We start from the raw sequence: 22,355 nt of genomic DNA, 5'->3' as shown, positions 1-22,355 counted from the left end.
CGGTGTCACAATGGTGTTGTGCGGCACGAATACATCCATGGTCGATAAAATTAGAAACCGAATGCGAAAGATGGCGAATTCCACGATCATCGTAGTCGTGAAAACCATCTAGCTACAGACTGATACTACCCACTCACCTCACCTCATCTAGGGAGCCTGTTTTTGGGGGGCTCATCTTCACACGAAATAAGGTCAAGTGTTAGCATAAGCGAACCGATTTTTTTTTTGTTTCTGTTTTCGCTAATCCAGACGAAGAGAGCTCTCCAGGGGAAAACTGGGCGAAAGTGTACACCTGACCAGCGAAGTCAGCATCGTTTAGCGAAGTGTAGCACCAGCAACAGCTGCATCAACCTGTTGACATCAATACGATCCATGGGTTCCGATTTCACCGCAACATTAGACCCTTGGATGAATCTAGTAAAATGCAACCAGAAGCTGTCCATCTTAGGTCAACATAGTACCCAGGAATGTTGGAGCTTCTTCATCTGCATAAACATTGTGTTCTTTTTGTGTAGAGAGAGAGCGTGTAAACTCCATCATATGGATAATAGCGTACATCTCATTTCCACCGGACAAAGCTGCATCGATTAAGTACACATTCTAATGTTTGAGTTTCTTCTCGACAAAGCTAGATTTTGCCTTCAAGAATTGGTAATTACTCGTTTGTGCTACTTCCAAGCTCACATGCAGAGATGGGCAGAGTCGCAACTTTGTATGCGCTAGCTTCACTACGATGGACACATATGAATGTATGACATACGTCACTACTTTAAACCATCGACGATCGTTATGAGGTGTACAAAAAAGTTGTGATTAAAAAATACAGATGATACAGGATATCGTATGGAATGTCTTGAGATATCTGAACATGTGTTCCAGTAGATCAAATCATGGATAAAAGGATAAAACACAGAAAAAGATGTATATTATAGCTGCCATCACCCTACTTCGGCCACTTCGGCAACTACTGTGAGATATTTACGGAAGTCCTTAAAATTGGATAAAAGTTCGTAGTGTTCTAAACTGTAAATTTAATTTTAGACATTTGCAATAGTTCTCTAAAGTTCACCAAAATTCCTGAAATATATTATTAAAATGTTGAAAGCCTTCTTGTACACCTAATGCTTGACTATTGGAACCGCTGGAAAAAGATCACTTATGCTAGATCACCGTAAGGGATGTGAAGAGATTAATTACAGCTTCAGACTGCGTTAGTTTTTTCTGACGAAACGATGTCTATTACCACAGCCAGTGATGATAATTGCGGTTATAGGTTTAGAACTTGCCAGTGACTTGGCATACACACACCCACCCATAATGTGTAGATTGGTGCTTGATAAGCGTTAAGAGTTCGATCCGAAGTCTAGTTTCTACCGGAACCTCTATTTCCGGCGGCGGTGGCCACCATATTCGCAACTCCTTCCCTGTACATGATATGCGCCACAAAGGGTAAGAACCTGGGCAATAGCTACGGAAAGCGAATTATCGCCAGACAGCCAACACCTAGAACGGAACAAACTCTGCCGCTAGTTAATGTGCAAACTTTCCCGACTAATTGGTGTCTTTATGCTTTCGGTCGCTTTTTCTTAAGCCACACACACACACAAAGCGTTACGCCACCAGCGTTCGTCGACATCGTGGTAATGTATAGTTTTAGCCAATGTTGCGAAGGCTTGGCCCTCACTACCATCACAAAACTATTGAGTAATTAGCAAAAAAAACTAAAAGTTATCTTTCTTCTTTTGAAGCTCCGGATTAAACACACCACAGCACACATCCTGTAAAAATCCATTACGCCTATTCCGGACCGAACTGTAATAGTTTAGCTTCCGACATTTTAGTTGAGCCGGTTTCGCGAGATCTACGCTTTTGGACGGACGCTCTTGGCGAACCGTAACCAAGGTACAGTTTTGTTTCGATCCATAATTGCTCAAACAAACAGCTTTTTGAGCCTCTTCGTCTATCACACATACGCACACCGGGCGCGGGAAGTTAAAAATGTACAGCTTCAACTTTCTGCCGCCACCGGTACGACATCACCTAATGGTGCAAATTAGTCATCTAATGAGGAAGACATTAAAATGTAATCTTCTCCAAATGCTTTGAATTGTTAAAAAGCGCATTATAAATATTCAATATTTCATTCAAATTACTCACAATCCCCTCACATACGGAATCTTATGAAGTGGTTTGTACTTGGTGGGTAACTTTTCTCATCAATAAAACAGATAGATAGCCCACTTTCTCGTTTTGCCTAAGTGACTTATGTGAAACTGGAACGGCTTGGGGAAATTGAACACATTCTTATCAGTTCTCCACTGCACAGTGTGTACTTTCATATTGGAAAAAAGCAACCATTTTAGGGGTACATTAAGAAACCTAATTCTCAATGTCTGTGAAGTAATTGTTGTATCAAGTTTCTGAACATCTGATGCATTTATTCAGATAAAATAAATATTTGTTGACAGTATTATCACAAAAAACCTCTTTCAGCGAAAGGATTTAAAACAAGGGGACGTTTGACAATATCTCGAAAAAGTGCATCATGGCATCCCTTTTACATCACACGCTAACCAATCTTCTCGCATTCACCTGTCATTGGCAAATAACAGTAACGTTTTAAATTATGGATGAAATGCATGCAGATGCAAGATGCCACAATATCGCAACCAACTTCCAAAAATACAGATGTCTGAGCATTCAACAAAAAAAAATGATCACACACGCACAATCTTCAACCTCTCCCCCCGGTTGTACTACTATTGCGGCTATTGTTATACGAGGAAAGCGAGTATCAGGAAATATGCGCACGATAAGATAAGCCACCTTTTTACAACGCCAGCTAAACCACCGGCCACCGGCCAGGGTAGTAAGGGGTAAGTTGATGTAGAAAAATGATCTTCACTCTGGGTGGGAAATGGGGAGCAGAAGAAGGCTTATCAACCTTCCATCCGACAAGCGCCGAAATCGTTTCATCATCCGTTATTCAACGTTCATGTGTATATGCTTTTTTTTGACGGATTTTTGCTTCTTCTCGTTAGATAAACGTACACACGACCGAAGCAAACGATTTTTGATCCACGGTGGTCAGAAAGCTGTCCGAACGGTGTTGCTGATTTAGATGAGTGTGGAGTCGCTTAATACGTCCCTTGCAGCTAATACCCCCACAAAAACATGTCCGCAGATACGTGGAATAAATGGCAAATTTTACCGTTTCATAAATGAAGTTTATCACAACCGGTGCGCTAGTGCAGCAGCCAGCCATCGTTAGAGTTAATATCAAACGATGGGGGGGAAATAATTCGCGAAAATAAAAGAAATAAGCACAAACCATAATCGGCAACTCATAGCTACAAAAGCTTGTCTTGTTTTTTTCCGCCGCAATGGTAAAGTGTCTAAAAGCAGATGAAATATGATTGAAAAATGTTGATTTACGTGCCCGGGTGCTTGGTTTGTTCACTTATCTATCTTAAGAAACGAGACCTTAGACGTCCGTTAATGGTTGCTGATGTTTATCAAAAAAAGAACCTAACCACGTACGGAACGAGCGTGCATCATTCATCTTGTTTGGATGTAATGACTACATAGCGAATGCGCTTTATAATTATTCTTTGTGAATTTAAGAGATATTTAATGCAGAAAAAACTTGGACTTTGGATACAAACCGAAGGCATTCCCAACTTAAAGAAACTTTGAACTCATGGAATTGGATAGACAGGGAATCTCGGAGTGAATCTTCCGATATTCCGAATGTCTAAATATCATATGCAGCTTAGAGAATTCAATCTTAGGGAGATATAACTGTATTTTGAAAAGAATTCTTCAAGGTAAAATTTAATGAAAAATAAACCTTTCAAAATTATTCAAGGAATTCAAGTATTTAACTTAAAACACATAATATCGTAAGTATAACTTAACACACTTAAATTAGTACTATCTCCATTTACTTTTCGGGGACAACCTCGTGCAGTATGGTATTGTGGTTACCAAGTTCTAAGAAAACCTCCCCTGTGCCTCGTCTGTGTCACACGATTCCTAGCCATTCCATTCAATACGGGTACCACTGTCACAAAAATCAACCCCCGAGCGGACAAGAACACCGATGGGCAAGGTTCGAGTGCACGATAAACCGCACACAACAGCAACATAAATCTACATACGATTAAGTCCCGCCAAGAGCACCCCGTGGTAGCGCCGTCATGGAGAATTTTTCCCTCCCGTGTTCTCAAGACGGTTGGGAACCCGGTGAGCCACCACCACCACCCCGATAGCCACAACCAGGACAACTTGACCTTGGTGTCAAACGGTAATTTCCTTTCGGCACGAAACACTCGACCATCTTTACCCGCGGTTGTCGCCCCAAAACGGCCCGTCGTTGTCGGCTCGGGTCGGTAAAAATGGTTTGGTTTGGAAAATAATTTCTCAAACATACTTAACAAACGGAAGCGCACAAACACGAGGATGAGGAACGCAGTAAAACGCTAAGGATCCACCGAAAAGCTGGCTGGTGAGGGGAGAGATCATTATGCACATTTTGATGCCTCAATAACGAATAAAGTTCTACTCAAATTTAACTGACCGGCACGCATGCATGCAATGATGCACTCACAGCCAGGGGGTAGTCCATGAATAAACAAAATGCTACTGTGCAGTGTGGGGAGTCTTTTGGGTTGTTATTCTTCATTTTCCTTGCACCGCAACCAATTGCGTAAAAGTGTCTGTCAAAAATGTTTTGTACTAAATTGTACTAAAACTGCAACATTCTTCAATGCTGCACCAAGAAAGGTTCCGTCACAATGTGTTTCTTGGATTTTTGTTTAAAGCAACCGTCCAACGAAGTACTTCAGAGCTTCAGCTTCTTGACCTCAAAGTAGAGCGCACGCAACTGGTACGCGGTTCGAAGACGGACACTGTCCAGGAAAAAAAACCCAGAAGAAACCGTACTCGGAGCGTCTACGTACGTCGTACGTTGGCACAGGGTCAGCCTTAGTTTTCGACCCCGGCGACAAAATGACAGTGAACGACACGACGGTGGACGGACAGTGTGGATCATGAATTTTACATGATGCAACAAACTTTTAACACGCACGGGAAACGGGGCCTCTGGTCAACCGGTCTGTTGGCCGTAAACACATCCACACATTCTGCTGCAATCACGACTGCCGACAGAAGGGAAGGCATCAAAAACTTCACCCTTAGAACCGTTTTTCATTCTTATCTTTTACTCCAAATTCTAGTGACCGCTTTGCTTTTACATCCAAAAAAGATACATATGCTTTTCGTCTCTCTTTCTCTCTCTCTCTCCCTCCTAGATGAAGATACCCTAAAATTATCTATTACCTTCCTAAAATACACACGAGATCACCACCTAGGGTAACTTATTGACTAAAAAGCGAAGGTTTTGTTCTCATACCGACATACAATGACAATGTCCGAACCGGAAATGACCCTCTCGCACGATAGATCTAGTGAGGCCCCGATACGATACGAAAATGTCATTCACACAGGCCGCAAGCAGCTAAGCAGAGTAAGCCTGCACCTAAGCTGACCTCTTTTTATTCCTAAAGGTAACCGAACGAATGATGGCCCAGAATCGTAAAGCGGATGCGCAATGCATTATTCCAATCGGTTCAATATCCTAATGCACTCTCCTTGTTGCGCTTCTGGATTATTTTACAAACATGTTATCTAACGAAGAATTGGATGCATTGAAGATGCATGGGTTTATTTAAAAAGGGAAAAAAAGGGTTCTGGAATTTTAGGACTTTTTTTGATGATTTCCCACTTCCGATGAGGTACAGGTCAACTATTATGCGCGACCGGCCTCAACTCCTGTGTGTAGATGGGCATTTCGGTTTTCTTTGTAATAAAAAACCTTTACATAACACAACCGTTGCTATAAAGTGGTTGTTTTTTGGCTCGTAATAGACAATCTGCAGCTGATCCCACCACCAACATTCAATATCTTTTTTCGCACATTTTCGCAAAGAATAGGAAAGTAAATCATTTTTTAACAAACGTAATAAGGATTTCCTCGTTTATTTTTTGCATCCTCTAAGAATTCGAAAGATCCATTTATTCATAATAATTTAATAAAAAAAGAAGAAAATCTTTTTCAGTTTGACATTGTTTAGTATGGTATTGAGGACTTCAACATAAATATTCTTCCCTAAGTTTTTAAAACATATGACTAAAAGCAACGTAAAAAAATCTTTCCAAAATACAAAAAACTATAGTAAGTGCTCAATCATTCAAACTAAAGGTGCAAATCAACCTCAACAAATAAATCATTCATCAATGGTAAGCTTTCGCAAACAATAAAACGAAACATTCAAAAAAACACCGTTCTTCTTTTGAAGTTACGCTATCGCTGATGAAACGATAGTTGCCTGATGGCTCTTCACCTGGAAGACCCATAAAGATGCACCATTTATCACAAAACTTAATCGGCCCATTCAGATTACAGTCCGGTTTGTTACTCGTTTCTTTTTTACATCTTAACTCGCAAAAACCAAACGGTAAAAGCACACGCGCGCGCACACACACACGGACCTGCTGGTGCGGTCGGGATAGAGAGTGTGAAGAATAACAATTCAATCTACTGTTCATCAAAATAATTTATTGCTTTAAATGACCTCCACACACACACACACCGTCGTAGTATACTATAGCGGCATTCTAAAGCAATTCATTTTCAACCTGAATCAGCGAGAAAAAAGCGCATCGCCATAAGAATGGATTGATAGCCGGTAGTAAGGTTACGTGATGATGGCGATTCAGTACCTGTGGACCTGTTCCGCAGCGGGATTCCGCGCGTAAAGTCGGTCGGATCTTTTCGGAAAGACGCCGATCGATCAATGAAAAGAAAACAGCCCCCGCTGGAGGGTTGCTGCAGACTTAGCGTCTTTTCCCCCGACCTATCGTACCAAACACTTCACATTTGCTGAACAAACATCAAGAGCTTCCTTTGTTTTCTACTACGACCGTTCGAAATAGTTTGATCGTGCGCTCGTGCACTGTTTCGGCTACGATCAAACACACAACCCTTACCCTCTGGCACACAGCTAGACACCTTTTACTCATCAAAAGGATCGTACGGTGCGGCGCTAAGCGTGATAATAAAGGATCGAAAACAGTAAATCAAACAAAATGCGATGCCAATTTTCTCATCGTAACGCGCGAAAGAGCACGAAGGAGAGGATAAAAGCTCCCGTTGCGTTAAGCGTCCGAGCGGACGTAAAATCATCAACCTCTACAGCGGCCTCGAAAAAAAAAACGACAATGGAAGCCAATTTAGTGCGATTGCAGATCGAACTGGTTCACCAAACGGTAGGGAAGCTTTTCTTCGCCCGGCAGATTCTATCTAAACACACACATACACGCGGTACTACCGCTACGGTAAAGTACTCGCTGTGTGAAGGGTTTTCTGGACATACAGAGATATTTATCTTCTTTTAGATTTTTAATCAAATACCTCCAAAAAAAAGCTAACTCCACCATTCATTGCTCTAAATTAAAACTGTACATCGACCGCAAGACTTCCGGTCGGATTCGAACTTCGAACTGTGCGCAACAACAACATTCGCGCATTATAGGTCAGTCAGTGATCGATATTTAATTGTTGGTATGTACACCAACCCCTAGTTACGTGAGATTTCTACAGTATGGAAACGAAATAACGATGGTCTTTTTTATATTTTAAAAGTAGCATTTAAACAATTACCCGAGGAACATCCAATTTTGAACCGTTATTTATTGCCAAAAATTAGCAATTCTGACTTTGGCTGTTTTTTTGTATAAAAAGAAAAAGCATTTCTACAAAATTTAATAACCAACAGCATTAACATACATGTAAGATACGCAGTATCTCAGAGTTTCGATATTTGACAACAAATTGCCACAACTGTCAAAAATTGGGGCTGATTGAGCTACCGATCGATTGATGATAGAGTTGTTTTATGTTTCTATGAGAAAGTTCGAACCCTGAAGTGTAAACCAGATTTGACAGTTGCAGAAATTCGAGATACGCATATCTTCATGATCTCGAAAAGCGTATCTCCGAGATTACACCTTTATATTGGAACATATGAATTCGCAATGCTTTTAGGAAGAACTCTTGATAGAAAAGCAATGCCCAAAAACTGAAGATTGAGCTGATCAAGAGATATTTTTTTGTAATAAATATTGGACAGCGTGTCACCGGACAAGGAAGTATTTCCAAAATTCCTTGAAAACTCAATATGCTATAAAAATTATGCCCATTTTGCTGCAAACCACACACGAACTAAGCAGACGTGCTAAACGAAGGAGTGTCCGTATTGTTATTTTTTGGAGTTGGAGACGAGAACAGCAAGAATTAAAACACACAGACTGACAGTACGCGTACATTTACTTGCAAACCAAGCGGTACATCTTATAGAAGGGATACATCCGCTTCTCGGTTTTCGTCAATCACCTGAAGATCTCATTTGTAAGACACATCAAGGTTGTGCGCACACATGTTGTAGTAGACATTATGCTGGTCGCGTCTATCGTCGTCGGGTTTTTTTGTGTGTAAACACACTGCGGGGTGAAGAGTAACGCGCGCGCGTCCAAAAAAAAGCTTCAAAATCTCCACCCAAATCTTCAGTACCTTCTTCCTTTCCGCACACAGACAAGTTGACTTGTGGACTTGAGAAGACGAATGACCAGGAATGATGTTAGTAAGTTTTTTGCTTTTGTCTTGTGTCTTCTTTTGCTAATTTTTCAGCATCCCCTTGTGTACAGGTTCGTACTTACATTATTTGTCTGCACATCGATGATTACGTAAATCAGCAGTACGATCTCCTTCTCGTCCGAACCGAGCCCGGCCCCACTTTGGCCGCATGTCGTCACATGCATTACCGCCACATGGCCCGGAAGTAGCATCTGCTTCGTGTCTACCATCGTACGATTGGATCCCGATCCGGTGGTAACCATGGTGGTGGTACTGTTGGTGGCAACGGACGGCAACTGGATGCTGGGTAGTGACGGCATATCCTAAAAAACCCCCAAACACCGTCGTATTGCGCGGATTTCAGAGAGCTTTTTGCGCGGGTTATGAGTGGTGGATTGTTTTTTTCTCCCTCTCTCTATCGCTAGTCTGTCAACGAGAATGGTAAGTTTGATGAAGCTGCTGACGCTAATTCTCAGCAGCAAGATCTGTACACACTAGAAGTTAAGCCGTTTGGATAAGTACTTTTCCTTCTTTTTTTTGTTTGAAATATCACTTTATAACACTAATATAATGCACACTTTTGTATCTTTAACTTTCTACCTTAACAAACGCTAATGTTTCCTCGTGAACCAGCACAAAGAAATTCGTGTCCTCGAACACTCTTATGTACAAAGCAAATAAACTAAAAGCATTAACGGGAAGGCACTGTTTTCAACGCACTAGCATACCGAAAGTTCTTCCACCTCGGACGGAACTTCCTTTGCACGAACTTTCCTCACTAACTTCGTTACTTCGATTGACCAGCGGCGAATGGTAAAACATGACCGTGGCTAACGAAAAGAAGTCGTACGTTTCCTTAACGGGGTGATTTTATTTCATTGCATCTTGCTTCATTCGATACCTTGGTTGCGAAAGGTATGCACACGATAGTAGTATTGTTATTTTACACCGATAAGAAACCACTTTTTTGTTTTGTCGTCTTGTATTGTTGTATGACGCCTGGGGCGTTGGCAGAACTTTCTCGTAAACCGTGGAACGTACGATTTTTTTTGGGGACGCTGGAAGTTGCAGCTTGATTGCACACTGGAAGTAAACGAAATGAAAAGATGCAAGAAAATAAACATTAAAATGGATGGAAATGAAGAAATTCCTGAGTAAGGTTGGACGAAACGCATGAAGGTTAAAGTACGAAGGTTTGTATGGAGAAAGATAAATAAAATGTTACAATTAATTACATGCTGCAATTGAATGCGATTGTTTATGAGAAGAAGGGAGTGAGAGAGAATTTCAGGCAATTGGACACCACCCAAAAATTCCGGAGGATCAAAAACACAAAAAAAAGTTGTATTGCTTTCGGAGATGCATATTCTACAAGGCATTTTACACACGAGTAATATTTTCACAAAGCTAACGGAATAACCGTTCGCAATAATTTTACACCGAACAGAAAGGATTGTCCACTCACAGCAACATCATCATTAACAAAAGGGATTGAAAAAAAACCAACAACACGCATCATGAACGCAGAATGAGGATAAAAAGGACGCCACAGCATAGTGGACCACACCACACACTAAACGAAGAACAGAGTTTATACCTTTGGAAGTAGAAGAAAAAACACCAAAAATATTATCCCGCCCGAACGATCGACGTTACGGAGTGATGTCCATACGATCGGTACCGGTGTATGATGGTACGCAACCAAGGTTCGGAAAATTAAGCCCCAAAAGCCAAACATCATCATCAACCCACTACCACACACCAACGAATGAAACGGTGGCAATGTGTTTGTGTATAACCAAAAAAAAAACGTCTTTAGGTGCTGCGTCTCTGCTGTCCGTTCATCGGGCCAAGGGAAACTTTCTCTCCTTTGCCAGCACAACAACGAACACAACAACGAGAAACAGGCGAAAATGTAACCAACCAAAACCGAACCGAGAAATAATATGGACGACGTGGATCACGTCACTTGTGTGTATATCATACGATATGGGGTGTTGATTGCCACCGTGGGCAAAATTGGCGACCGTTTGCAAATGCAGTGGTCATAATTCAATTGCGTTTTTCCCTTAATCAGAGGGGGGGAGGGAAAGAAATGCAAAACATGGCTAATAATTTTTCTTTTCTTTGAATGAAAGTTCACACTACGATGCATAATTTGTTTAAATTAAACTTAAAAGTTGATAGTTAATCAAAAAGAATAATTGCTTATAATTAATATATTTTCTTTTCCTGACCCTTTTTTCAACAAGATTGTCCCAAAATATATTATTTATCTCCATGTGACTTTTTCGAATTAAAACTCATTTTGTTATTCTTTAGTTACTTGATTTCTTTTCCCGTAACATATTGTATTAGTCTTGGTACGCTTTCATCTATCTTGGCTTAGTAATGAGTGTGTACCAATAATGCCAGAACAGTCGAGAATTGAACCCAGACCGAGAGCGTATTTACTAATAGCGCGTGCTTTACCGTCTTCACCATTTGAGACTCTTCGTGTACAGGTGCAAAAATGGCTACAGTTGGTTAATGTACGTTTAGAAAAAACGATCACAAGAAGATGGAGATCATTTTGTGTTGTCTTGTTTTGTTTTTTTCTCTCATCTTCAATCTTCAATGTACACAATTTGAAACAAAAAAATCATTTTTAAATTCATCATCACCACTTCAGACCACTGTGCAGGCACATTCAGCACACAGCTAACCAACACGCACGTACAGCAGGAAGCAAAGCACAAGAAATTATACGTACGTAAGAAATGCCGAAAACGCAACCGATCGTAAGAGAAAGAGTAACAAATGCAAACGGAAAATAAACCGAAAGTCTCCCGGGAGGCCAAAAACAAAAAACCAAACACTGTACACACATTCGTATTGTTTTTTTTTATTTCTCTCGATAAACCGACTTCAATCAAATCATCTTACCTTATTCTAATAAACGCGGAAAGAAAGCGCAGTCAAATGTACTGAGAAGGTATCTCAGTACCAAGGAAGATTCTGTCCTCCAGACTCATTTTTGGGAAGTGGTCAAGAATGAATTTACAGCATCCAGAATAGTGACGGAGGAATGAGTCGATGAAAGGACGGTGGTACGTATACGCTTGCAGATGAGCATTCATCTCACCATACCCATACACGGGAGCATGGGTAGCACACAACGGCACGGAATGTATCCGTCCACAAAACCGGACTTCGGGCGTGAGACCGGTTCGCGCACTTTGGAGTCACCATCATCATCATCATCTTCATTCCTTTCCAGTAGAGGTAGAAATGAAACACGGGTGAATCGGGTGGTGAAGCACACACCAAGCCAGATCAAGCCGTACACGTGTCACGAATGACGCCGAAAGGTACACGCAGTTTCTGACGTTCATTAGACGATCGGGCGGTGGTTCGAGCGAAGCGACGCTGGTTCTATATTTACAGCCCAATTCCAATTCTTATCTAATTCCAAATCCAATCGATCGCAATGAACTTACTCTTTTTTTCTTCGGAAGAAGATGATCACTTTGGAATGCCCACCGACAACGCACCAATAGCCCGCCAATCCCCGTCCCAATGTGCGATTAACTTCGTCGCCATTTTTGGTTTTGATCGTAAGCATTGTGTCCATCCAACCAACGATGTGTGCACTCACACATACATACGCAGCGTGTATTAAATCAACAATCCATACGATGACGACCGCGCGCGACCCTCGGCCAGACGTCAAAACAGGTGTCACTCGCAAAAATGACGCCAAAACGCACACCCAAAACCTCCCCCCCACCCTGTCTCAGCGGGGTGGTTTTTATGTTGACTAAGGTACTTGTTGAGGTGCACCCCACCCATCACTCCCGGCCCTTTTTCTCACCCTCGCTCTGTCTCTCTCTCCCTCGGCGGCACAACACGATCTTCCCCAGCATTGATCGCTCACGCTCGCACACAACTTGATCATTCTCATAACGTCGAGTCATCGTGAGAGCATCAGACGGTGAGGAGCGCGCGCTCATAAAGCTAATTGATTCCACCCCTTTACGTGGTGCCTCTGCGTTTCTAATCAAATCCACCCTTTTCAGCACCCAGCAGCATATCACGCCAGAGAGGGAGGGGAAGGGGGGGAAGGGTGGATAGTTTTTTTTCATCTTTCTTGTTCACCCATACACACAATTTCAATTGCTTTCATTTGATGTGTGAGCGAGCGAGAGATGATCCCCCATCCCCAATCCCCCGGTCAAATGAAAGGGCCACGTGAGTGCGCGTGAAAAGGACGATCGCATCGGAAACGCACGACCTTCATATCACTCGGGGGAGAAAAGCTACACACTACACTAAACAAATCTACCCATTTCCAAACGCATGATCAACGCGATTGGTGCGCAACAAACATTTTCGTCGACTTGAGAAACTTTGAGCTGAGAAAGGTTCGTCGCGTGTGCTTTCAATTAAATCTTTCGTACAAAACTGGCATTTATTGACCAAATGCGACGACCCTGACGCCCTGGCGCGCCTATTGGAAATTATGTAGTAAAAACTATAATTTGTATCACATTGCAAATGGTTCGAAAATTGTTTCTTTATTAAGTGATTTTTGGGTTCCTTATGAATAAAAAAAAAGATTTTTGGGTAAAAAAATATATTCCTTCAAAAACTAACGCAAACTAAATAAGATCATTCTCCTAATTAGATGCAGATAAACATTTAGCTGAAGATGGATTAACCAAACTAACAGTAAGCGACACATTTGATGCAGCAAGAAATATGCATTAGCTAATGTGTCGCCAGCAGACGACACACATCGGAGAACCCGTTCACGCCATATCGCCGCAACACGCCACACCAATTAATTACAGTTGATTAAGTTTGGCTTTTCCTATAACACGTTTCGGGTTTCGATTGGTTTATCGTTAAGCTGTGCGTGTGCTGTGTGTTTAATCTTTTATTCACCCATCAGTGCACGAAATGATCTGCTATCTGCATTATTTCCACCCTATTTCTCACACAAATGGGGGGTTTTATATTGCCATGGTGGATTTTCTAGTTTTCCAAAACCGATAGGGGCTTAGTAAAAACTTGTTGTTCTAAAAGGAATGAAGAGGATTTATTATCATCCACTACGAAAAACTGCCACAAATGGCACCAACCGCGATCCAATTTCTGTGTGAATTTGAATCCGAGTAGGGAACCGGATGCAAACACCGATCTGACGCATACATGTTCACAGCGGACAAGATTTCGTTGATAACGGCAGTTTCTGCACCGTTACTAAATACGCCATAGTTAAATATTTTGGATTTATTGATATTTGATTGTATGGAAACATGTCAACGGATTGTTAAATTTCTATCAAAGGTATAATACTCATAATAGGCTTAATCAAGGCATAAATCAAGCATCTGAATCAAAAATCGCTCAAAATAATCTGTGAATAATCGGTGAATATTTCGAGGACTAGGACCCCCCACACCATATGCAACATTGGCCGTACTTCCGCCATAATAAAGACCTAGCAGAAACTGTGGGAAAAAATGTAATTCACCCCTTACTGCCGAAACTGTCTCCGGATGATAACACACTTGCCGGCCAGCAACAATATTACAAACTTTTGTGTTCACTCTCCCCTAAAATGCTGCCACCCTTACACCCTTACGCATTTTTCGGTTTTCTGCCCTCCCTCAGCATGGCACCATTTAGCGGTTGTGTTTTGCATTCCACACATTTCTCCCGTTCTTTACCGTCTTCTTTTATCCGCTTCCTCTCACTCTCTTCAAGACTAGTTTTCTCTTTCTTCCATTCGCACCGCACAACTTTGTCACCTGTTGTGTGTGCCGTGAATCAAAGTCACCCAAGTCAACCCGTCCGACAAGGAAAAATCCCCACCCCACTACAACATTCCAGCAGCCAAAGCAGCATTAATGTAGCCATGGTAACCACCCGCAGACTTTCACCGCCTTGTGCGTGGTTTAAAATATTACGGAAATAGCATCAAGTGTTCTACTTCCTGATATAGCGCACAAAACAAGTCCTTTTTTTATTAAGACACAAAAAACGCACATTTTTTAACACAATTAGAAAAAAATAAATAAACAATTTAAAAATATTTTTCTAAAAAAAATATTCCTGTTACAACAAAAGAATTCAAACCTGTGTTCCGAATTGAAATTCATGTTTAAACGGTTCCGGAATGCGTTATCTATTGTAAACCACTTGGAATACAGTGTAGAAAAACAAAAAGAAAAGATCAAAGGGAAGCGAATCGTTTAAATTGAGACTCGAATTCATTTGACAGAAATCCACGCACGCAGCCATGTGAAGAAACGTCTTGGAGGGGGAGATTTTATCAATGTTTGAAAGGAATTAATTTCTAAGTGAAATTTAAAATAGAAACTAATTTCAAACACGCACACTATTAGCTAGTAAGTAGTGGCGTTTTTCTAGGAACTACCCTAACAGATTAGCTGTGACTTATGTATTGTCATTAGCTCAAGAATCAGTCCATTCCTCACATGATCTGAAACCTCCTGCAGAATAATATTGGCTCGGATGAAAATAATGAGAATTTTTTAAAGTTAAAATCCTGCTTTTTTATTAACTTAAACAACACAACCAATCCATTTAACTTAAAATCTATTTTCATGTTGCAAACAAAACCACTTAGCGCCTGATTACAAACCAGCGAAAAAACAGCTGAATCATGGTGATCGGATAATCATACCTAGTGCCTATGGTCCTATTGACCAGACATGTCCCGCCGCCGAATGCGTTTTGCGTTATGGTTAGGCAATAAAAATGTCTTTAAAAGTCGCCCTCATCAATAAGCACTGATTGAAGAATACAAATTAATACTATCTTCAGCCGGAATGACCATCAACCTTTTGGCAGTAGGCATCCGTAGCCGCAAAGGAAGGGCTATATAAACAATTGTACAATATTCGGCGCACATCCTAGACGCGACACAAATACTGTCCGAAGCATTACCCCGTCCGAAAATCGACTAATGGGGTGTTAATTGTTTACCGTGCGCCAATGTTGCAGAAATGCTTCCTTGCGTGTGAGCCTTGTTGTTTGTCAACGTTTTCTCTCTCTTTCTCCCAAATATTGTACCATCCTCTGGGAAACAAATTTCTAAAAGGGCAAAATGCACGTTTTTTTCTTCTTCGTTTTCCACACTTGCAAGACTTAGCATATCCGGACATAATTTCACCAAACAACGCAGATGCACCTAAAATGAATGAAGAGTGAATGAAAGAGCTTGCCTCTGTCTTTTGCGCTGCTGGCGACTCGACTAATCCTCCGGCCCGGTGCTATCATCAAAATGTACCTCACCTTTCGTACCAATCCGTCCGCAACGCTTCCACGCTTCGGATATGACGTTTCATGTGGCAAAAAGGAAACCCTCTGATAATGGGTAATGCAGACACCAGAGTATGTTGCGTCTGCCGTTTGGTTCAGCTCACGCACACACACACATCCACCTAACCAACACACCACGGTGTACAGTTATTTAGGTGCAGGTGCATCTAAGGAGGCTGCATATTATGTTTAATGCTCAAAGGCGGAAAATGAATGAGCTAGGCTGGTGTAAGTGAGCATCGTGTGAGTGAGAGAGAGCGAAAAAGAACAAGAAAACATAAATCTACCACAATACTTCTCCACACATCTACCTGCAATCAATCGATCCGACTAATCGGTGAGTTGCTTCCCCGATCTCACTAACACAACTACAGCACGCACCTCTGGAGGGCGCCGCGCAGGTATGGTTTAATTAACATCGATTTGCAAATGCTTTTTGGAGACATTTTTATATCTAATGCATCATTAGTGCACAGAAAAACTTTACATTAGCTCAGGTGTCCAAAAATAAAATGAAACAGTTTCTTAAACAACATAATTCCGCTACCATAGTTTTCTCGGTGAGGCGTTCCAGGTGAGCAAACAGGCAAGGTGAGAAGAATGTTAGTTGGATCGTGAGACCATACACAAACTGTCACACACAACCGAAAAGCAAAACAATCGCTCCCCTCGATTTACCGAAAGCACTTTATATTTCAACAGAAATTTACACAAAACTCTTTGCAACAATGTAATTTTGATTCTATTTCTTCGTATTTAAAGCGCTCTGGCTCGTTACCGTAACACTGCTGCTACAAAACACTGGCTACCTGTCTCACCTGGATCTTTCACAATACGTCAGCGCAGGTGCGGGTAGGGTAGAAACAGGGGAAGGAAGTTCGGGATGGAAAGAAAATAAAACACAAGCCACCTTTGATGTGGCAAAATGTGTAAAATACTTGTTGCGTTTGCGTTCCATCAAACCATGAAAATTTCACCTATCTACTCACCTTTGCACGGTTACCACTAGTAGCTAACACGCACGCACCACAATAACTACACAATTCCTACGCATATACACCACAAATCAATCTATTTGCCGTTTTTATGTTTTCTTCCGGAATGCCGAAATCACTTGTTGCTGATGTGTTCTTTTGCAGCACCAAATGCAATTTTGATGGTACACACTCGCAAGGATACTAAATCACACTTTACAGCGCAAATCGTCTGGTTCAAGCACAAAACAGTTAGCAAATCCTTGCTAGTGGTGCACTAACGCATCTTAATATTTTGGATCGAGGAAACAGACACCCCTTTTGCACAGTTCTATTCATTTGCTGAGCACAATGTCCGTCTACGACAAATTGGCCACGTCCCGGAATGTTCGCTCCGTGTCACAACTCGACAAATGACCACAATCAACTGGACAGTTGTAGTTTTCGCACGCAACAGGTTGAACGGTGAAAATCCCACTACGTCTATACCCATGCACAGACGAAACGCTTCTGCCCACTGCCAACATTTTGCTTCCACTGAGTACCACCGAACTGGAATTGGAGGGATCAACACGATTGCTGCTGCTGTGAATGTGCAGTTTTTGCAGCCTTCGAAACCTTTCCGCGTTACTGTTTATACTGGAGTAATCCTCCGGACAGTTAAGCAAATAATAAATTTCTTACCTATTGTATACTTATTTTTAGTTTTAGTAAATCGTTATAAAAAAAATAATGCTTTTTAATGTAAGCGTTTTACTTTTTAAGCGTTGAATATTTAAAACAACATGTCCGCTATTATGATGATGTGCGTCCAATATCCAAAAACCGTTCCCTGCTGACAGTTCCAACCGGCCCGAGTAACTCACTTTGAGTGATTTTGAGTTGCTTTCTGTGTGAGTGCCGCTGGAAGTGAAGAGTTTTCAAGGATAACGATATCTGAATCTTTATAGCGCTCCTCGAATGATGTCCAAACCCCCGAAAATTAGCCAATTTACCTATCTGCCGAACAGCATTTATTTCGGATGGATGGATTTGTGGTTTTGTTACTGCTTTCAGCTTAACACTAGAAAAAATCGCAATCTTCGGTGTCAATTTATATTCTTCTTTGATATAATGGAATTAACATAAAACATAATGGCGCAGGTGTCACCAAACCCAGTGGCGGATCTAGCCCCGTATGGGGAACCCCATGGTATGGGAAAGGGTCCTCATTTTCTAACTAATTCTCAGATCGCCGCATAATCGAACCAACGCCCCTTTAAAGCGTTTTCCTACTAATCACAACAATGTTATTTAAGTTATTAAAATTTTTAAATGCCATAAATGTAAGAACGAATTTAATCCAGAGGAGAATCGAGAGCGAAAAGTGTGCGAAAGAATAAATGAGAGAGATGCGATCGGGCGGCCGCTTCGCTAATTACAGTTGTGTAGGTGTGTCGTGATAACGAAACAGGAGAGATAATGTTAATGAGCGAAGGAGCGATCAGTAGCGATCGGGTATCAATACGTGTGAGTCATGGAAAAAAGCGGTAAGCGGCGTCCTTTCTTTGTGCATAAAAAAAAGTGGGAAAAAGTTGTTGTTTGGTGTCAAAAAGTGATCCTCGAGGATCTTATTGCATAAAAACAATAGTTAGTACAACAATTCGTTTGTTTTTTGTGATATTAAACAGTGAAAATGTGATAAGCACGCGTTCAAATTGATGGCGGCGTCGGCTTGGGTTTGTGTCAGCGTCATGACGCTTGTTAGTGAGAGTGTACTATGCGTGTACTAAGCTTGCACATTATTTGCATTTGTGTTTGTGTAATGAATTTTGTCAACGAGTTTTTTCTTCATAAACCATGGTATAAGCGCGTCGTGTTTTTTTTTGTTAATAACCTCCGTACTAGTTTATAAAATTCATAATTCATAAAATAAGTTATTGCTACATACTGTGTTAAGCTGTGCTAAGTGAATAGAACAAAAAATTACAAGTGTTGGTGGTTTTTTGGTGAAAAAAAGTGATGTTCATTTCTCAATGAGCTTGCTTATTTGGTGAATTTGTGTTTTTAAAAATGCGTTTAATAGTGTTTTAAATACGCCAAAGCATGTTGAAGTGCGTATGTGCCTTTGTGTCAGCAAGGTTTTTGTGCCAAAAAGTGATATCTATTGCTCGTTGAGCTTATTGTTCATTGCGTGAAAAATGCGGCCATTTTTTGCCGAGTGTAGTGTTTAAAATGTGCCAAAGCGCATTGAAGTGTTTGGGTTTTTTGGCACAGAAAAAAGGAAGTGTTGTTTTGTGATGAAAAAAAGTTATGTCAATTTCTAAATAAGCTTTTTGGTTATTGCGTGTATTCGTGTTTTAAAAAATGTGGTCATTGTAGTAGGCTAGTGTAGTGTTTTAAATGTGCCTAAGCGCATAGAAGTGCCTATATGCCATTCTGCATAGAGAAAAAGGAAGCGTTGGTTGGGTTTTTTAGTGCCAAAAAGTGATATCTATTGCTCGAAGAGATTATTATTTATTGCGTGAAGTCGTGATTCGTCTATTGGGTGAAAAATGTAGCCATTGTAGTAGGCTAGTGTAGTGTTTTAAATATGCCAAAGTGTCTCATGTATGTAAAAAAGAAAAGAGAAAAGTGTGTAAAAGCAAAGTGGCCACGAAGAAGCAATTTTGCCTTCCGAAGTGAATCCTTTCCTGTGGTTTATGACAGCAAAGTATCCTGCGTACAAAGTATCGTCCACACTCCGGTAAGTAAACCAGATTCAATCAGAAATATAGGAAGTAAGATTTTTACAAGAAGTAATTGATAAGACAGTTTCTGCCAGACGTGAGTTTATAACATTAGCCGGCGATGTAAAATGTCGTGTATTTTGTGTAAGAACCAAAAACTAAAATTTGTCTCAAATCTCAAGTAAATTAATTCCGATGAGCACTTTTGTATTGATAAGGACCCCCAATTGCTATTCCGCCTAGAGACTCCAAGGAGCTTGATCCGCCACTGATCAAACCCTTCCGTAACATATCAGTAACCTATCCTTTCCATCAACTCCCTCTCACGGTAACATCCCACCCGTTATAGGATGATTTCGTTTTTGAAACTGCGACTTAGCTCTTTGTGCGGTAGTACGATCGAATTCAGTACGATCATCTCCGAAGGCACGCTAACGGCATAACCCAGTATTGTGATGGACGGGTTTAACCGACCGTCCGTGTTGAACAGTGGTGGATTTTCCATTTTGGCAAACGGTTTGTTTGGATCCGGATCACTCGGAGTGCCCTCGACTCGTGCCCACATTCCTATCTGCGAACCTCGGCCCACTAGAAGAGAGTAAAGATTGAACTTTATTACATGTCACAGCTTCTTCCCATTCATCGTTATTCTACTAACGTACCGATACTATGGAGCACTAGCGAATGGTCTTTGATGACTGCATTCTCCAGGACGATGGATTCACGAACACGAACTCCCGGCCCAATCACTACTCCCGGCCCGATCGAAACGTTTGGACCAAGCTGAAAATATCAATATTTTCAAAGGTTAAACAATAATAAATCTTTTTGCACAAAATATTTAATTACCGTTGCCGTAGGATGTACCGAAGCCGTCGGGTGAATGTGTACATCCGGTATAATATTGCAAACCAGATTTGCATTACCATTCTCCGTCTTGGAACCAACGTTTGCCAAACGATCCGGGTGCGCTTTCTTGTACAGTGCGAGGTAGTGTCGGTTAGCATAGATGGCCGAACCGGCCGTTTTGATCTGCGACCACCAGTTGTTCACTGGCAGCGCGTACAGTTTGCCCGTTCCGGCCAACGGTGTAAGAATCTCCTGCTCCCACTGAATATGGCCACTATCCTTACCGTTGCCATTGTTAAGCGTGCTATAGTCCTGTTGTTTTGAATGAAACACGGCTCCCATCTTGGCGAAAATGTCCATCGAACACACGTACACGCCGCAGTTGATCAGCGTCGACAGATAGGACCGTGGCTTCTCCACGTAGTGCGTCACTTCCTCGTCTTTGCCCAGCACCAAGCAACCGTAGTGTACGGCCTGCTGACGCGTTGCTTCCGTGCCCATAATCGAAACGAGCACATTTTCCTTCTTGCTGCGATGGAAATCATACAGCTCCTGCAGTGGGAAATCCGCACAAACGTCTCCATTCAGCACGAAGAATGCAATTGGATTGCCCGAACGAATCTGATCCCGAAAGTGGTACATTCCACCGGCCGTACCGAGGGCCGTAAATTCCTGCAGATAGCGAATGTTGACGTCGTAAAGATTCTGCATGTTGCTTACAAACTGTTGCATCTGGGTGGAGGGATAGAAACCAAGGATAAGGATCTCCTTTAGCTCTTTGATCCGAACGCACGATTCAACGTGATGCTGTATGATGGGTTTCCCCGCTACCGGAAACAGTGGTTTTGGTGTATCTAGCGAGAGTGGACGAAAACGGGTTCCTGGAATGGAAAATTGCCGGTTGGTATTGCATTCTTTCTTGTCTGCTTTTTGCCCTAGCTTACCCTTTTCGGGACCACCGATCAGAATCACGGCTTTCAGCATCTTTAGCCTCAACCTAACAGCAAAACGGAAAATTAAAACAATCGACACGTAGCACTGATAAGCCCACTTTTGTGGTATTCGTCAGAAGTATTAAAATCGCAACGTTTTCGATTCTCCCCTGGAACTAAGTTGCCTTCGAACTCAAAATAAAACAACAAAGCAAACACCAACTATCTACGTGTTATTAACATCACGTATAAAATAAAGATTTCTTCACCCTTGTTTCGACGCAAAAATTTGCTCCGGAGTTACTTTGTTGACGATTTTTTTTTCAACTGGCAACACACCGTGAATAAACAATTCCACGTCAATTTCGACTCCATCAGCCGGTTCGGTATAGCACTGGGTTCAATACTTCAAGCAGGGTTTGCATTACAAAAAGTAATCTAAAAGAATATTGCGGGTTGATTACATTTAACTATGATTATAACAATTATTTCAATTGGATTTCCCACTGAAATTCGTTTTGTTTGATTAATAAATAGGTTATAATGGGAAATATTATCCATCGCTCTTCGTTTCCTTTCGCCCATTACACAGGCTGTCAGTTTTATACTTTCAAACTGACAGCAAATAAACGGATATTCCAATTTGAATTCTCTTCATCAATGCAGACGCAGGTAATAGATCTTGTCGGATGTATGCCACAAACACGTGTTCGAACCATTTGATTACTCCAAAAATCAATTCATTTTATTTTGTTAACAAAATAATCTGACATCGGTACTTAGCGGTTTTTGTTCATATTGCAGATGAAATAAGTCCTTTCAGGTTTGCACGTTTGTTTTCACTTTCAAGTTCCTTTCTGCTATA

The 22,355-nt window shown here is 41.3% G+C and overlaps 2 protein-coding genes across 3 annotated transcripts in view; both read right to left on the bottom strand.

Moving 5' to 3' along the window:
* The window catches only part of LOC125768163 (RNA-binding protein fusilli), a 68,647-nt gene extending 51,085 nt beyond the window's left edge, over positions 1 to 17,562 (bottom strand). The window contains exons 1-2 of one of the 2 annotated variants that reach the window (XM_049435473.1): positions 17,017 to 17,562; positions 8,779 to 9,778 (exon numbers count right to left, since the gene is read on the bottom strand). In XM_049435473.1, the coding sequence (XP_049291430.1) occupies positions 8,779 to 9,015 (237 nt within the window). In that variant the 5' untranslated portion in view covers positions 9,016 to 9,778; positions 17,017 to 17,562. The remainder of the gene's footprint in view (positions 1 to 8,778; positions 9,779 to 17,016) is intronic. The other variant, XM_049435475.1, reaches the window with a different exon arrangement.
* Positions 17,563 to 19,004: 1,442 nt separating this feature from the next.
* LOC125768180 (mannose-1-phosphate guanyltransferase alpha) lies at positions 19,005 to 21,854 on the bottom strand. Its single transcript, XM_049435509.1, has 4 exons — positions 21,503 to 21,854; positions 20,559 to 21,439; positions 20,372 to 20,492; positions 19,005 to 20,297 (listed from the first exon to the last, which is right to left on the bottom strand). The coding sequence occupies exons 1-4, from the start codon at positions 21,540 to 21,542 to the stop codon at positions 20,053 to 20,055; spliced, it is 1,287 nt and encodes a 428-aa protein (XP_049291466.1). The 5' UTR covers positions 21,543 to 21,854; the 3' UTR covers positions 19,005 to 20,052.
* Between the last annotated feature and the right edge of the window lie 501 nt (positions 21,855 to 22,355).

The sequence above is a fragment of the Anopheles funestus genome, chromosome 3RL (assembly GCF_943734845.2).
Source record: "Anopheles funestus chromosome 3RL, idAnoFuneDA-416_04, whole genome shotgun sequence".
In the NCBI taxonomy this organism is placed as follows: Eukaryota; Metazoa; Arthropoda; class Insecta; order Diptera; family Culicidae; genus Anopheles; species Anopheles funestus.
Note: the sequence above shows the minus strand (reverse complement) of the source record. Positions and strands in the feature narration are given on the sequence as shown.

What these genes read in the sequence shown, in the direction of transcription:
- LOC125768180 (XM_049435509.1), bottom strand. Translation starts at nt 21,542, where the DNA reads ATGCTGAAAGCCGTGATTCTGATCGGTGGTCCCGAAAAGG. An exon ending in GATCGGTGGTCCCGAAAAGG is followed by an intron (nt 21,440 to 21,502) that starts GTAAGCTAGGGC and finishes TTTCCATTCCAG; the next exon opens with GAACCCGTTTTCGTCCACTC. An exon ending in CGGTACATCCTACGGCAACG is followed by an intron (nt 20,493 to 20,558) that starts GTAATTAAATAT and finishes TGATATTTTCAG; the next exon opens with CTTGGTCCAAACGTTTCGAT.